Raw genomic sequence first — 15,366 nt, 5'->3', positions numbered from 1 at the left:
TCTTCGTCCTTCTTCTTATAGGACCGCTAGCAGCGCTGCTTATTTACGAAATAACAAGAATGAGAACGAAGTTTCGCCGAAATGGTCCTCTTCCAGCAATGTATGCTAAAAGCACTTGGGGATTCGTGAACACGTTTTATCGAACAATCTCGTTGATATTGCTGTCTGTGGCAATTTCGATTTCGTTAATTTTTATTACGGCAATCCTCGAAAGTTTTCATGACGGAATTCTTCTGAGACGATGAGTGCTTCGATTTTGTGCTAAATTCTTGTTGATCAGAGCTGCGGTATCTGGAGACGAGGATCTTCGGGGCAAAGAAACGATGAAAAATTTTCTGAGCATTGATGAAGGAACTCCGAGTGGTTTTGGAAGTGCTCGGACACCAGAACAGAGTCTCAGATCGTTTCAATGTTAAGCAGACAATTCGACGTCGTTTTTGGAACAAGCGATTCTATTGTAAGTGATATACTGGGCCATGTAAGAGAATATTCGTCTTCGACGAGACATTGAAGAAAGTTTCGGAAGGCAGGCAAGACAGTAGCAATAAAAAATCTCGTTTTGTTGCCAGAAATACGAGCCTCCATATCGAGTTACGAGATGCTTCGAAAGCTTTTTCCTCTCCCGTTAAAAAACTGCTTCTATGTAAGCTTTCCTGTACACGCGCGGCTCACATTTCCATGGAACGTGATAGTTTTAAGCTTTTGAGAAACTCCGCGTAAAATTCTCTTATTTTACTATTTTTTTTCGACATCAAACTTTGATTTCAGTCAATTATGAAACTAAATTAACTATTAACTATTAACTAAAAGAATTAACAAAGAGATTTAGATTTAAAATTTTGAATACAGTAATGAATAGTACAAAAATGTCCTGTCAAAATTTTAAGGCCCCAGGATACTTTGTTCGTGAGAAAAATATTAAAACAGATTCTCCAAATTGACAAAAATATCTGAAGAATATGTTTACAGCCTCGTGAAAAATGGTGATTATTGGAAAGTTAACCCATATGTTACTTTCGCAATGGCAGCGACGTTGCAACCGCGCGGTTTTTAAAACCTGAAACTGCGTTTTCTGATGGACGCAACTCGCGTTAGGGACTAGCAATAAAATATGAAGGAGGGGGTGAGAAAATATTGGTGTAATTAATAAAAACTTTGATTTTTAGACATTTTTGACATATTTTAATTATGCCAAACGTTGAAACACCGATTGTGAGACGAACGCGCGTGAAAAATTCTATCAATGACAGCTCTACGGCAGTACGGGTTACAAGGTCGCGACGTTGCTAAGCTCACTGGACCGACTTCACAAGTCGCAATAATTTTTCTTTTTAATGGCTAACTCAGTTCCAGATGAACTTTCTTAACAAATAAATCAATTATCTCTAATTTCGTGGCCGGAAATGGAGCGCCCAGCAATGGCAAAAACTGCGATTGGATTTTACTGATTCGTGTTATAGAAAGAGAGAGTCCAGTTATAAAAAACTTGAGTAAAACGTCGTGAGCGCGACGGAGCTCACTTCGGGCCACTCATCAGTGTTACGAGCACGCACGAATTGCCTTGCGGGAACGTGTAAAAAGCGCAGATTAAACTGGACCCTGAACGCTCGAGGGAATCTCTTTTTGTCTGTAAATTTCGTAATTTCTGTATCTCCTCGAAGTCAATTGCAGAAATGTTCATTATCAACAGACATCGACGACTTTCACCGTCGAAACTTTTCTCTCAAGAAACATCAGCTCGATCGTCCCTCACAATTATTCTTCAAATGAATATTTCAAAGGGTTAACGGAAAAGCAAAGGATTTCAGGAAAACGTTCCATTTTTATGCTTCGGCACGCTATATCTGACGATCGAGTCGTGAAAATGTTTCCGCATATTTTTCTGTACCGCCACTTCCATCCCTCCTTTTCCTTATTCTTCAATCGTTCACGCAACGCTTTACAGGAACGTAATAGAAAACGGTAATTGCCCTCAGCCACATCCGTTAAGCATGAATTTAATGAATAAGTAAAAGCTGGACGCGTGTTTTTGCTCGGTGAACCAGACGACGAGCGTTACGAGGCGCTTTTGTCGGGCGCCACGAGTTCACCGACACTCAGATGACGAATCGATTCTTTTTTCACAACACTTCGTGCTCCTGCCAACCCTCTTCCATTGTCGCATCCCGACTCGACTTTATAGCCTGCCCGGGGGTCACGACACTTTCGTTCTTATTAATCCAAATTTAGTAAGCTTCCATTTGATGTTTTCGCCTGCCCCGTTCATCTAATTTGCTGAATTATTCAACACTTTCGTCAATTAAGGTATTCCTTTCACGGACTCGAATATTCTGCAATTAACGGATTTTAAATAACAGTAAAGTAAAAGTGCATGCGAATAGATTGACGAAATTTCAGGTCAGCTTATCGAACATTTAATGAAGAATTAAAAATCGTTAAATTTATACAGGAGCTTGTGGAGATTCCATCATCACTAAATTTCTATTCAATAATTCATATTCTAAATAATTATAAATTCCTGATACAAACTGTCTCACAGATGGAAAAAAATTTAACTAATCCACAGCGACGATAGAAATGAAGGGTTACCGAATGCTTAAAAGAGATATTCACGATAGAAGTTGGAAAATGGCAGAAGCAAAAGCTTTCCTATATAACCGCGACTTCTCAGAGGTTAGAAATCCGTCCAAATTTCGAGTGCCCCAATTTGAGCAACAACGAGCATTTTTTTGGGAAATTCTTTTTATTGAAAATTTTGATTTAAAGTCAAACGAAAAACTTTTCAAGAAATATCTATTGGATTATTAACGCAGCTTTCGACATAAATGGCACAAAGTTCAAGCAGAGCAATTATGTATTTTATTCAATGAACTTTACTCTAAGAGATCTATCGAATAACTGATCGTTACATAGTGATCGAAAAAGTGACTCTAACTCTAACGATAAAAGGCCTCGAGTGTTGACCTCTCTTTCTCGATCTGTATATTCGTTTTATAAACAAACTAACTGCGGGCACGCACTAATGTGTATTGTTTAATATCAAATTTATTGTTTAATATTACTCTGCTGATGGATTGTTTTTGCTCGTATTCGAATAAAATTAATTCATGAAATATAGAAAAAATTGTTTAAATTAATTTTTTTTTGAAATTTTTTTGAGTAATTCTTCCGAAAGTACTGAGCAGCCGGTCTATTTTGAAAACGATTTATAAAGTTAATTGGAAAAACTCTACAAAATTGTGGATCCCTCCACAATGGAGCTAAGAAATGTTTAAGTTTGCGAATTTGTTTGGCAAAGTACAATTTATTCGATTAATTTTCAAAATTTCTCTCGTGACTCATTAACTTTTTGGGCGATCTGAGCACACCGATAACGAAGGCTCAAATAAAAGATGGACAAGCTTTCCACGAGACTTTCAGTCTGATTATTCCTCTCGATGTCGGTCCGTTGAAAAATAAAATTAACACACAAATCGCGAAGGTTGATGAGGCTGCAAAATTTTAATGCGAAACTCCTTATCTATTCTTTTCCGGGGGGAATTCTTGATGAGATATTAAATAGTCGGAGATGCTACATCCAGCAGGCCGATAAGAGGGCGCAGGAGTGGCGAGCGTGCAGCGATAGCGCCCATCCGTTCTGAGAGCAATTGTTGAGCCTCACTCCACTTTTTTTTGTTTACAGCGTCCTGAGTTTGCGGTTGCTGATTCACATCGCGAAGCCCAAATATTTGAAATTTGAATTAAATTTTTCCTCCAATAAATCAAGCTGACTGAAGTCGAGGCGTTAATTAGAATTTTGTGGCCACGCAGATACAACAACGATCGATGTTGCTAGTTTCCAGTACTCGATTTTTCAGATTTCTGTTAAAGTACGAAACTCTATCGCACAGTAGTTTACAGTATGAAAAAATTGTTTTTTGCTTACGAATTCGTATGATGAATAATCGTGAGTGACGTCAGAGTTTCCACCCAAAATGGAAGCTCGCATTTTCTAAAAAACGAGAAAAAAGGATAAAAAAATCCTAATCCTAATTTCCTAACTAATATTATAAATGCGAAAGTGTGTTTGTTTGTTTGTTTGTTCTTCCTTCACGCCCTAATTAAGCAACGAATCGACTTGATTTTTGGCATAGAGTTAGTTGAAAGGACGGAGAGTAACACAGACCACTTTTGTTCCTAGAAAAAAAAAAAAAATCCCAAGGGAGATTACAGAAAAAATCGCTCTCCTTCCATTGCTCGAAATTTACATGTCTTAACGATTAATGGTAAGACACGTAACATTGTTTACACAAGCGTCCTTAAATACTGTTCTGTATTCATGGTCGGTGTCTTATTCCTCCTGGCAAAGTTTGTCAAATATACACAATAAAAGATTTGCAAAATACAAAAAAGCTAGTAATAACGCCAAAATTTATCCCCAAACCGAAAGTTTAGTTTTCCTCAAAATGAGTTTTCGCTTTGAGTTTGCACTTTTACGTCGTTTGTCATTTTTCGGTGAATCTACTTGGATCTACCTTAAACTGGAGTTGGAATTTATCAATTTCTGTCTATTGGATCGAACGATCGAGGGTTGGGGTCAAGGGAGCAGTTGGGCCCCAGCATATCTCGCAGTAACTCATAACAATTTCATTAAAAACTAAAAATCAAAATGTTCGTAATCCTGTGCCGAATTTCATACCCATTTCGTTGGTAGCATTGGTATAACAAAGAACCGGAAATGTCTCCAGTGCGGATGCTCTCATGAATATATACGGAGTGTCGTCGTACTTATGTAAATAATGGATAATAATGACAGACGAAATGAGACGTAACAACAATGCTGAATGAGTATATAGAGAGGGTGGAATGTATTTTGTAGGAATGCGACGTAGTCATGATGTTTCCAAGTGGCGCGAGCGATGAAACATTAATGTGGTTACTGGGACGACTGCGAGCTGGAACCCCGGGCCTCGTTGTTCACGTGCGTCAACATACATCATCGGACAGTTATGGCTTTTATCTTACAGCGCCATTTCCCATGTAAGTTTAGACAGTAAAGAAGCTGTTAAAGTGGTTCGGCCGCTCTATGACCAGTCAAGCTTGCAACTACTTGATGTTGATTCATTTCAAGTCTAAATTATTAATAAAACTAATAAACACTTACATTGAGAATATTTTTATCACAAAAATGTAATAAAATGCTTTAAAAATATCATGAAAGTTCATCTTTTATGATATTTTTTTATTTTTTGTTTTATGAATTTGAATTTATGAAATTATGAAATGATTTATGATTTATGAAGTATGAGTTTCATACTCATACTTCAACTTGACTAGCTGATGATTGAGTCTGTTCCGCAATGACACTTTAAATACACATAACCCAGGGAACATTTTTATTGTGCGAGAGAAAGTTTATATCGGTGTAATGCCACTGAGAAAAAAGAATGTTCAATTCACTAAAAAAGAGCGAAGCTACTAGACGAATGAAAGCACGTGAGTCAGTCTCAAAAATAAATTTGATGAATTTCCCGCGATTCCCGAATTTGCACGAAATCAGATGTTATCAGCAGTTCAACGTAATGACTGCCATCCGCTTTCGACACGTGAAAAACTAAAGTTTTTCATGCTTTTTTTCTTAAAAGCCCCGTAAGGTAATGTTTTTTTTAAAGAAACGGTTTCTGCGATAAATTTTCTTTGCGATATAAACTTTCCCGAAGCTCGAACACCGTACAATTTTTTGACAATTAATATTTTTGTGCGTTCTCCCAGAAGGTATGGTGTTAAAACTCAAAATTGTAAATGAAATAATTCAAAATTTAGCCCCGTAAGAGGCCCCGGAGCTGTGCTTGTCGTTATGAGGGGACCTTAAACTATCATTTACCGCAATGAAAAGTGGACCTTTACCGTACTTTATCGAACGACCGAACTACTTTAATTAAAAGGCTGTGTCAAAGGCAATTTGAATAATGAACTTTTGGTGTGTGTTGAAAAGCCTTCTCAAAGCTGCGGAGGAGGTTCATTTGCCAAAAGTTTTGCGCGAAGAATTCGGTGGCGGGCTGAAGGAATTCGTAGGATCCGAAGCGAGTTGTTTCGAGGGAAGTGACGACGAGACGAGATTCTTCACGACCCAAGAACGCCAGTCCTTGGTCCTTCATCTTCTCCACACGCTGCGAGCAACTTCGCACGATCTTTCTAGTCTTCCCGGTCTTAAACTCGTCGAGGGACAGGCGATCATTCCTAAATGTATCTCAGCAGGGATTATATCACAGGTACGAAGAATGTGGATTTTTCGAGCGAATTCAATCGACGATTCACTCGGTCGTTGTTAAGTTTTTGAAGAAGCTCTTTCCCAAGCGTTATGGAGCTTTCAACATGTTGACAAACTTGTGACAGATTAACGAAAACTTTTCCACTCCAAATTTCAACCTCGAAATATTTTGTCGACTTGCGAATTCTGAATGTATTTTTTTTCTTTAATTCTCACAGGTATTTCCATTGCACGAACTGCCAGCCTTGGAGAAGCTACAGAGGAGCTGGGTCCGTGCTTTTTTATCGCCACAACCCCTCGACGACATTTGCAATTATTTCGGGGTTAAAATCACCATGTATTTTGCTTGGCTTGGACACTACACCACCGCCCTCGTCGTTCCAGCAGTAGTGGGTGTCATATACTGGGTGAGCATATTTCCCTCTTTTCCAATAACGTCCCGTTCCACCCTCCGGCTTTTTGCAGTCTTTTTCCTTTCCCTTTAACCTCGCCTCGCTGAGTTTTCCATTCCTAAAAACCCTCCGACTGTTGCCTGCGGCTACGTTACTCTTGGGTTAGTGTGATCGACAAGAAAACTGCCATGAACCTTCGCCGGCGCGATCAGTCAGATCTTCCTCTCGTTTTTCTTCAATTTCGATACTCGAAGGACGACAAAAAATGTGCTGCCCCGCAACCATCGATGTGGCAGCCAGATAAACGTGGAGCCATTTTAGCACAGATCCGAACTATGATCGCTCGAGTTTTGGAATAACCTAAAAACCACGCGCCGCGAGCGTACTTTTAAAATTTCTTCATTCTCTGTTTTTCCTATTCCTTTTTCATACTTTTATCTGGAATCGCGGCAGCGATCCTGAGACAAGTACATTATGTTATTACGAGTCGCTGCCAGAGAGCCTTTATACCGGAGCAATAGCGTTTCCAATTGTTATCGAAAATTTTCAAAATTCCTTTCTTTAATAATTAAATAATTGCAGTAGTTTATAAAATACTGTAAGTTGACGTATTTTTATTTTTCAATTGCATCAAGAAATGCTACTTTCTTCGCACACACTTTTGATGTTTATTTGTTTTTTTATTTGGTACAATGCACTTTGGTTACTTCCACAAAAAAGCAGTAAAAATGCATTGCATTGAATTTACGGTGAAAAAAAATGACAAATTTTTGAGAAATCGAAAATGGAAAAAAGGACGATCAAACGAGCTTCCGAGCTTATTTTTTCATTTTTTTTTTTCATTCCCCCAATTTTCATTCTGTATTATTAATTCGACCGGAGAAATCTTTATTCACCTTTTCTTTAATCGTTGCTCTGAACAGGTCGGCATCATAGGTAGGAACCAGGCGGTGGAAGACGTGGCCTACGTTCTATTTTCTATTTTCAACGTAATATGGGCAACGGCTTACCTCGAAACTTGGAAAAGGAGGGGAGCAGAACTCGCGTACAGATGGGGCACCCTTGACCAGAGAGACGATCTATTGGTTGAGCCGCGACCTCTTTTCGTCGTAAGTCTTTTCAATTCTCCCCAAAGAAGGAGCTTATAGCGTGGCTGCATTCGAACCCCAAAAATCTCAGTTTTTACGTAACGACGTTGAACATGAAAATGTTCAATTGCCGCGACGTAAATTCTCGGTTTTGCACAAAATAACACCGACAATTTTGAACCTTGCAGGGAACTCTGCAAATTTCACCTGTCACGGGACGATTGGAACCAACGTATCCGAACTGGGCGCGGAACATCACTCGTTACTGCTTAACTGTACCTGTCATTGGAGTCTCCCTCTTCTTCGTCTTCGTTGTCATGATTCTCAGCTTTCAAATTCAGGTCTCTACTTCACATTCGTCATATTCGTCCCTCGAATACCAAATTTAGCTAAAATATTTGTCATGCCAATTATTCAATTGTAAGGGAAATCACAAATTCGAAGCAACTGTCAAAATTCATTTTTCACATTGTTTATCTCTGCAATGATATTCACGAATGAAAGAAATATTTTAAAATCAATTCTAAGAATCACAATCACGCAATTGATCAAAGTTTTCCAAGAAAATTAAAAAAAAAAAAATGTCCCACCAATCGAGCCAACAATTTTTTCATCATTCCAATTCGAAACTGCTCTTTTTCGCATCATCACAAATGAAGGGAAGCAAACAAGAATTGAAACAAAATAATTTTTCAAAATACTGGAAAATAAAAAGAGCAAAGAAAAACTAGAAAAGTTATCGCACTGGGTTTAACGACTCGTTAAATTTAGAGACAACTGAAAGGCTGAAAGTAGCTGATTTTGCTTCGAACGATTTTCCATTAAAATGCCTCCATAGTTGAATTTTTTCTTTGATCACCAAACTCCGATTCTTCAAAGAAATCTCCCTGCCTAGTTTCAATTCATCGGGACATTTATATAATGAAAAAACGAGATCAATGTGTAAGGAATTAAAAGAAAAGACACGTGGAGGCTACTGGCGCATTGAATTGATGCCAAATGTCATACAGGATTGGTGGGATGCTCGTCTCGAGGCTGCAGGCTACGGTTTTTGGTTGAGCTACGTGCCAAAAGTTCTGCTTGCCGTTGTTATCGCGCTTATGGATGAGGCTTACTTCAAGATTGCCGTTTGGTTGAACGACGCAGGTAATTTAATGTTAAACAATAATTCATCAATCGGAAAACCCTCGTGTACATAACCTATCGATATTACACTAAATTTTATTATTTATCGCTATAATTTTCTCGCTACACTCACTTCGCCTTACTTAATATTGAGATGTTCCACGGTTCAAGACGATTTTTTCTCGAGAGTGAACAATTTTCTAGTGAAATTCAATCTGAAGCCTTGCAGAGGAGCGAATAATCCTCATTTTTTTTTTTTTTTTTTAATTGAGACGAAAACGTTCTTGAGCAGTTTCTGAAGGAGTGACAAAATTCTCAAAATTACTTCAAAGTCACCAAAATTACTATTTAACATTTCCCGATCGTGTGATTCAAGTTTAAAATCAATCAATTTTAAAGGTGTTATCGATGAACGACAATTTTACGAATGAAATAATGAGAAAAAAGGTTGAAAAACTTATTGAAAATTTGATAATTTGCCAAACCACTGCGATCCCTGTTACGATTCCGGAGATAAAATGATTCGATCGCATCGTTTATTAATTATTTGCTTACTCATCGACGAAAACGGTGAGTTTATCACGCATCGTTTCCTTCTCGGAGCTAATACTCTATCGCCTTCTTTGCCTTTGTTTCAACGAAATATTGCTATGCAATCTGGCGCTTTGCTTCAAGACGATAGAACCGTATCGATACTCATCGAGACAGTTTCTCTATCAGAATCATTATTGGATAAAAACGTGTGAACAAAAATGTGCTATTAATGAGGCAGAAATAGTATATTAGAAAGTTTGAAATTCCACTGCGCCTCATAATTTGACACGCATTTTCTTTACAGCTTTACAAAAAAACTAATTTCCTTAATCTACGTGTCGAAGTGGTTTCAAGGAGTATTTTCGAACTCGAAAAGTCCGGTGACTTGGCATCTGCTTCATGAAACTTCTATGGGTTGAATAAATATTAAAATCCTCGACAAATGAATAAAAATAAAACTCCAAGGATTCCAAGCCAATCATAAAAAAGTGGGTTCGAAGAATTTTTGGAGGGAATATTAACAGTCGAAATCGGTTGGACGCCCAACGATTTTTTTTTTTTACTTTTTCAATGTCTAATTTTCAAAATTTTTCCAAAAAATCGATTCAATTGATCGGACGTTCCAATCCACGAAATAAATTGGAAGAACGATAAATTCTTGAATAAACTCGACATCGAATGATCCTCAGATCAACAGACCCGAATATCGACGGTTGATTCAAGTCGGAGATGACATTTTGAATAGCAGAATCACGAAAAATGTTGGCCTTCGATAAACTCGTCTGACAACCATGCAACATCTCTCGGATAAGCGTTTCTCGAGCCACGCTAATTGAACATTAAGAATGCACAACTTAGCAAACTCGATGAAAAATTCAACTGAGAATAAAGCATCCGCAATTGCTAGAAACGGTTGTATAACGTGGGATTTACGGGAAGTGCAGTGTGTATTTTGTTTTCCTGTACGAATTCAATGTACGATGGGAATCGATTTGAGAACAATGAAATTTGTCACGAGAAAAAGCGTTTCTACGTACTACTTGCTCTCCCCCTCCCTCTCTCTCTTTCTCTTTTTCTAAACATCTTTTCTGTCTTCCTGTCATTGTTAGATTCCATCGATACGAATATACGACGTATATTAATGAAATACTCTGTGCACGATTAGACGCCACAAAATAGCCAAATTTCTCAATTTATACTCTTGACTATTATATCATCATTATGATTTTTCTCCGATAAAAACGACATAGTTTTGCCAATGTAATAGAAAAAGTACGAGAAATACAAACTGGAATGTTGACAGATGCACAAAAACTCCACTTTCGTGAAGTTTCTTCTCACATGGAAAAAGCTCAAATGATGACTCAGTATCGAAGGATTCTCTCAAGTTTTTCCTGCATCCAGAAACATTCGGAAGCTTGAATTTCTTGTTGAACATTTTATCTTCGATTCTTCGTGAGAAACCTTGAGAAAATGTATTCACTCGAAAGTAATTCGGTCTAGAAATAGAATCTATGATTTTATTTATGTTGGACGCAGAAAACTATCGTCTCGACACCGAGTACGAGAACCATCTGATCTGCAAGGTGGCACTGGTAATAATGAAAACGTATAATACACATTATCCCCAAAGCGAATATATTTGAGGGTTTAAATATTTGTGAAACAAGCCTTGAGATGAGAAAGGTACACGAGTCGTCGCTCAGTGACACTCTTTCATCTTTCATTTATCGTTTTTGGAAGAAAAAAAAAGAAAAAAAATACAAACGAACAACCATTATCACAGTTACTAAATTCGCTTTCACGACCGAGATATCTTCAGTAATTCGAGTGAAAAAGTTCGTTATTGAAATTTATAGTTATGTTATTAAAGTAGAAACAGTACGTAGGAGACACTGAAGCCCGAGTATCCATCAAATACACGAAAGCTTTGATCTGTCTCTGTGCTTGCACGAACAATTTTCTTTCTTCCTTCTTTTCAATCCTTCACTTACACAATTATTTATTCGACTTCGTCCTCCTTTTTTAGAGGGTAGGACGATACGGATGACAAAATTTTTGTTGAAAACTTTTTATTCCGAATGGAAGTGGATTTTTTTGTTTTTTTTTAGGCTGAATCGATTGCTTGGTTTCATTTGTGCATTTCTTCTTTTCTTTTGATTCTCATGACATTTGAGATTTGATCTCATATTCGTTATTGAACGATACTAGGATCTTATTTTCGTCTGTGCAAATTATTAATCGAATGGGATAACGAAACTGCAAGATCCATTAACGAAAGCAACTCAAACGTTTGCGTAAGCAAATAAACTTTCGTGGACAAAATGGCTCCGGAAATTCGATTGATCAATTTGCAAAAAATTTTCATAATTTAGTTGAAAATCAAGTAAATCATTAAAATTAATTTGAATCGATGGACAGTTTTTTTCTCAGTGCACGAGGTGACATTTCTCAGTATTCCTTTCCTCTCAAAATGGCATTTTCGATTGGTAGCTTTGCTCCACTTTTATTCAATATCCGTAGATCGATTTGTACATAGATATTGAACCAAGCGTGCGTAGTGCCTCGATTTTTATTAGTTCAATGAATCAGCACGCGTGCCTTAAATGACACAAGAGCAACGTAAGGATGCCTCTGATTATTCGGTCGTTTTCAGTTTCAGTTCGTCAACTCCTTTCTCTCACTGTTCTACATTGCATTTTACCTTCAAGATCAAGAAAGACTCAAAGAGGTGAGCCACATTTGCCTACCGATTTCATAGAAAAAATGTACGTTAAAGTAGCTCGGCCGTTCTATGACTAGTCAAGCTTGCAACTACTTTATGTTGATTAATTTCAAGTCTAAATTATTAATGAAACTAATAAATACTTACATTGAGAATATTTTTATCACAAGAATGTAATAAAATGCTTTAAAAATGTCGTAAAAGATAAAACTCATACTTCAACTTGACTAGTTAATGATTGAGTCGGTTGCGGTGACACTTTAAATACACACAACTCAGGGAACATTTTTATTGTGCGAAAGAAAGTTCATATCGGCGTAATCCCACCGAGAAAAGAGAATGTTCAATTCACTAAAAAAAAGCGAACCTACTAGACGAATGAATGGCACGTGAGTCAGTCTCAAAAATAAATTTGATGAAATTCTCACGATTCCCGAATTTGCACGAATCAGCTGTCATCAGCAGTTCAACGTAATGACTGACATCCGCTTTCGACACGTAAAAACTAAAGATTTCATGCTTTTTTTTCTTAAAAGCCCCGTAAGGTAATTTTTTTTTAAAGAAACGGTTTCTGCGATAAATTTTCTTTGCGATATAAACTTTTCCGAAGCTCGAACACCCTACAATTTTTTCACAATTAATATTTTTGTGAGTTCTCCCATAGGATACCGTGTTAAAAGCTCAAAATTGTAAATGAAATAATTCAAAATTTTGCCCCGTAAGATGCCCCGGAGCTGTGCTTGTCGTTGTCAGGGGACCTTAAACTATCATTTACCGCAATGAAAAATGGATCTTCACCGTACTTTATCGAACGGTCGAACTGTTTTTTTTTTTTTTTAAATCCTTCGAGAGCCGTAAAAGCATAAAAAACTTTGTATTTTTTCAACAGCAACTAGCAGCACTTTTAATAGCGCGTCAAGTGATCAGCAATCTGAAGGAGTCGGCGATACCGTATCTGATCGAGCAGCTCCGACTGGCGAGACTGAGTTTCGAGCTTTTCGGTGCACTGAGTCCCAGCGAAGCGAGGCCGGCCCCGGGTGAAGATTCGTCACTTCCGGCCGGTGATCAAATGGATTTGAACGGGGCTGAAGAAAATGGAAAAAACGATGAGAAGGAGGAGAACGGAGGTGGGACGGACGGTGCCAAGGGAATAAAACAACCGCGAAACGTCAGCCAAGCTGAACTCGAAAGTTCACTCTACAGAGTAGGACACCCTGCTAATTCTCTACTTAGTGACGTTACTTTCAAGGTTTGGTCTAGATTTCGCGGTTCCTCATTTCTTTTTCTATCATTATTTTTATTTATTATGAATTTATTTAATTGTATTACACTTTTTGTTTCCTGATTATCCTATTATCGTCATCATGGTTAGCAAAAGCATTATTCTTCTCGCTACAAGATCCTCCGATGGGGAGGAAGAACCGTAACGGGAGTCAATTTCCAGGAGAATAATTGAGTTATTTCGACAGAATTATGTCCATTTTCTTGCTCCGGAAAATGCAACTTTCTCAAGATGAAACTCTGGCCATTCACTTTGTGCAATTTTTTCGGGGTCATGTGGAAGGAAAATATATAAATATGAAAAAAAAATTTGGAATTTTTGTTGCAGACAATAATTACGATCTCCGCGTTGTATACGCAGCTGAAAAACTTCGACAATCAGGTTTAGTGCATAAACCACGTATAAATTAGTATTTCCCACATGAAAATAATGTTTTTGTACTCTTGAAATATCCTTGAAACCATACCGAAAAGTTCGCTGTGCTGAGTTATTTCTATCCAGAAACATTCCCGAAGACAATCGATTTTTTTGACTTTCTAAAGCAGAAGCCCCCTTAAAAGAAAGTCATACGGTTCTCCCTCCCGGCAAGGGAAACACAGACACTTGCACCACCCGCAACCTACACAAAACGATCGATCACCTCGTTGAGCGAAAAAAATGGTAATTCAAAGTCCCTCAAAGGTCAGAAGAGAATTGCGTAGCCGTTCGTACTCAGCCCCGGCGTGATTCTCCCTCCGTCACATTCTGTGTTGTCTTGTGTTCGTGAACGTTTGACACTCGTTGAGAAAATCATTTTTTAACCATTATTTTTCACATTATATTTCGTCTCCTCCATCAATCGGTATCCATCGTCGATGCGCGCGCAGATACAGATGAAGAAGAAGGTAATGTTCTCCATGGGTCCACAATATACATAAACCAATAATCCAAATCAAGTTTCTCATTATGTTCAATGTCAATCGAACGGAAACTCGAACTCTACTCGTGATCCACGATTCACAAAATGCTCAACGCATATTCTCTCTTATTTCTTTCGCTTCTTTTTGTATTCTTCTTCTTCTTTGAAATATTGATGTCTTTACTAAGGATTCTCTGTGTGGATGTGTGTGCTCGTGGAGTTGAATTTTTGTTTTTCTCTCACAACTGGTCTTGTCCATCTACAATTTCATTGTTTTCGTTGGGCAGTACGACGGCGCATTTTCCGAGCACCTGGAGATGCTGTCTCAGCTGGGTTACGTGTGCCTCTTTTCCTCGGCGTTTCCTCTCGCTGCCCTCGCCGCGCTGCTCGGGAATCTCCTCGAACTACGCGGGGATGCTTTCAAACTCTGTTTCGTACTGCAACGACCATTCGGAAGGCGAGTCTCGAGTATCGGAACTTGGCAAGTACGAAAAATTTCAGTATTTATCGTTCGCCTGTGAGACAGCAGCTCGAGGACTGCTCTGTGCAATGCTTTCGTCTCGCCTCAGAACGCGATGGAGGCTATGGGACTCGTGGCCATTCTCGTCAACTGCGCTCTCATCGCTCTAAGCGGACAAGTACAACGAATGTTCCCGGAGATGTCGGCGACCCAAACGATCCTTCTGATCGTCGCCCTCGAGCACATCATGCTCGCTATACGCTTCGTCATCATCTGTGCCATTCCGGATATCCCTAATTGGGTTGCCACCGAGATGGCCAAAGTGGAATTCCTCCGGAGGGAAGCTGTCAGGAGACTCTCGTCGACTCCGTCCCCGGAACAACAACCGCCGACCGTTATAGGTGAGCGTCAAGCTTCCGCATTGTCTCGAGAAAGAATCGTTGCAAATCTGTGTCCCCTGAGTCTGACATTTTCCAAATTTCCTAAATCGATCATCCTCCAATCAACGTCGTTTTGGTGACGTTGATCGATGACACGAACATTCAAGACTTGCTCGTTACATTAGATCAAAATTTGATGTTTTCCATCCTCGTAGAATCGACGTTTCCTGCA

General features: G+C 38.5%; 1 protein-coding gene across 4 annotated transcripts in view; it reads left to right on the top strand.

Annotated features, from left to right (window-relative positions):
- Positions 1–15,366, top strand: part of wwk (white walker) — a 38,570-nt gene that overhangs the window by 17,554 nt on the left and 5,650 nt on the right. For 3 of the 4 annotated variants that reach the window (XM_043433040.1, XM_043433039.1, XM_043433038.1), the window contains exons 3-13: positions 4,859–5,019; positions 5,975–6,251; positions 6,469–6,657; positions 7,566–7,751; positions 7,919–8,071; positions 8,741–8,876; positions 10,929–10,984; positions 12,046–12,120; positions 13,004–13,363; positions 14,582–14,779; positions 14,864–15,155. In XM_043433040.1, coding sequence (XP_043288975.1) covers positions 4,859–5,019; positions 5,975–6,251; positions 6,469–6,657; positions 7,566–7,751; positions 7,919–8,071; positions 8,741–8,876; positions 10,929–10,984; positions 12,046–12,120; positions 13,004–13,363; positions 14,582–14,779; positions 14,864–15,155 — 2,083 coding nt within the window. The remainder of the gene's footprint in view (positions 1–4,858; positions 5,020–5,974; positions 6,252–6,468; positions 6,658–7,565; positions 7,752–7,918; positions 8,072–8,740; positions 8,877–10,928; positions 10,985–12,045; positions 12,121–13,003; positions 13,364–14,581; positions 14,780–14,863; positions 15,156–15,366) is intronic. The other variant, XM_043433041.1, reaches the window with a different exon arrangement.

This window comes from Venturia canescens, chromosome 1 (assembly GCF_019457755.1).
Source record: "Venturia canescens isolate UGA chromosome 1, ASM1945775v1, whole genome shotgun sequence".
Lineage (NCBI taxonomy): Eukaryota > Metazoa > Arthropoda > Insecta > Hymenoptera > Ichneumonidae > Venturia > Venturia canescens.
The sequence above is the reverse complement of the archived record's forward strand: the minus strand, read 5'-3'. Positions and strand labels throughout refer to the sequence as shown.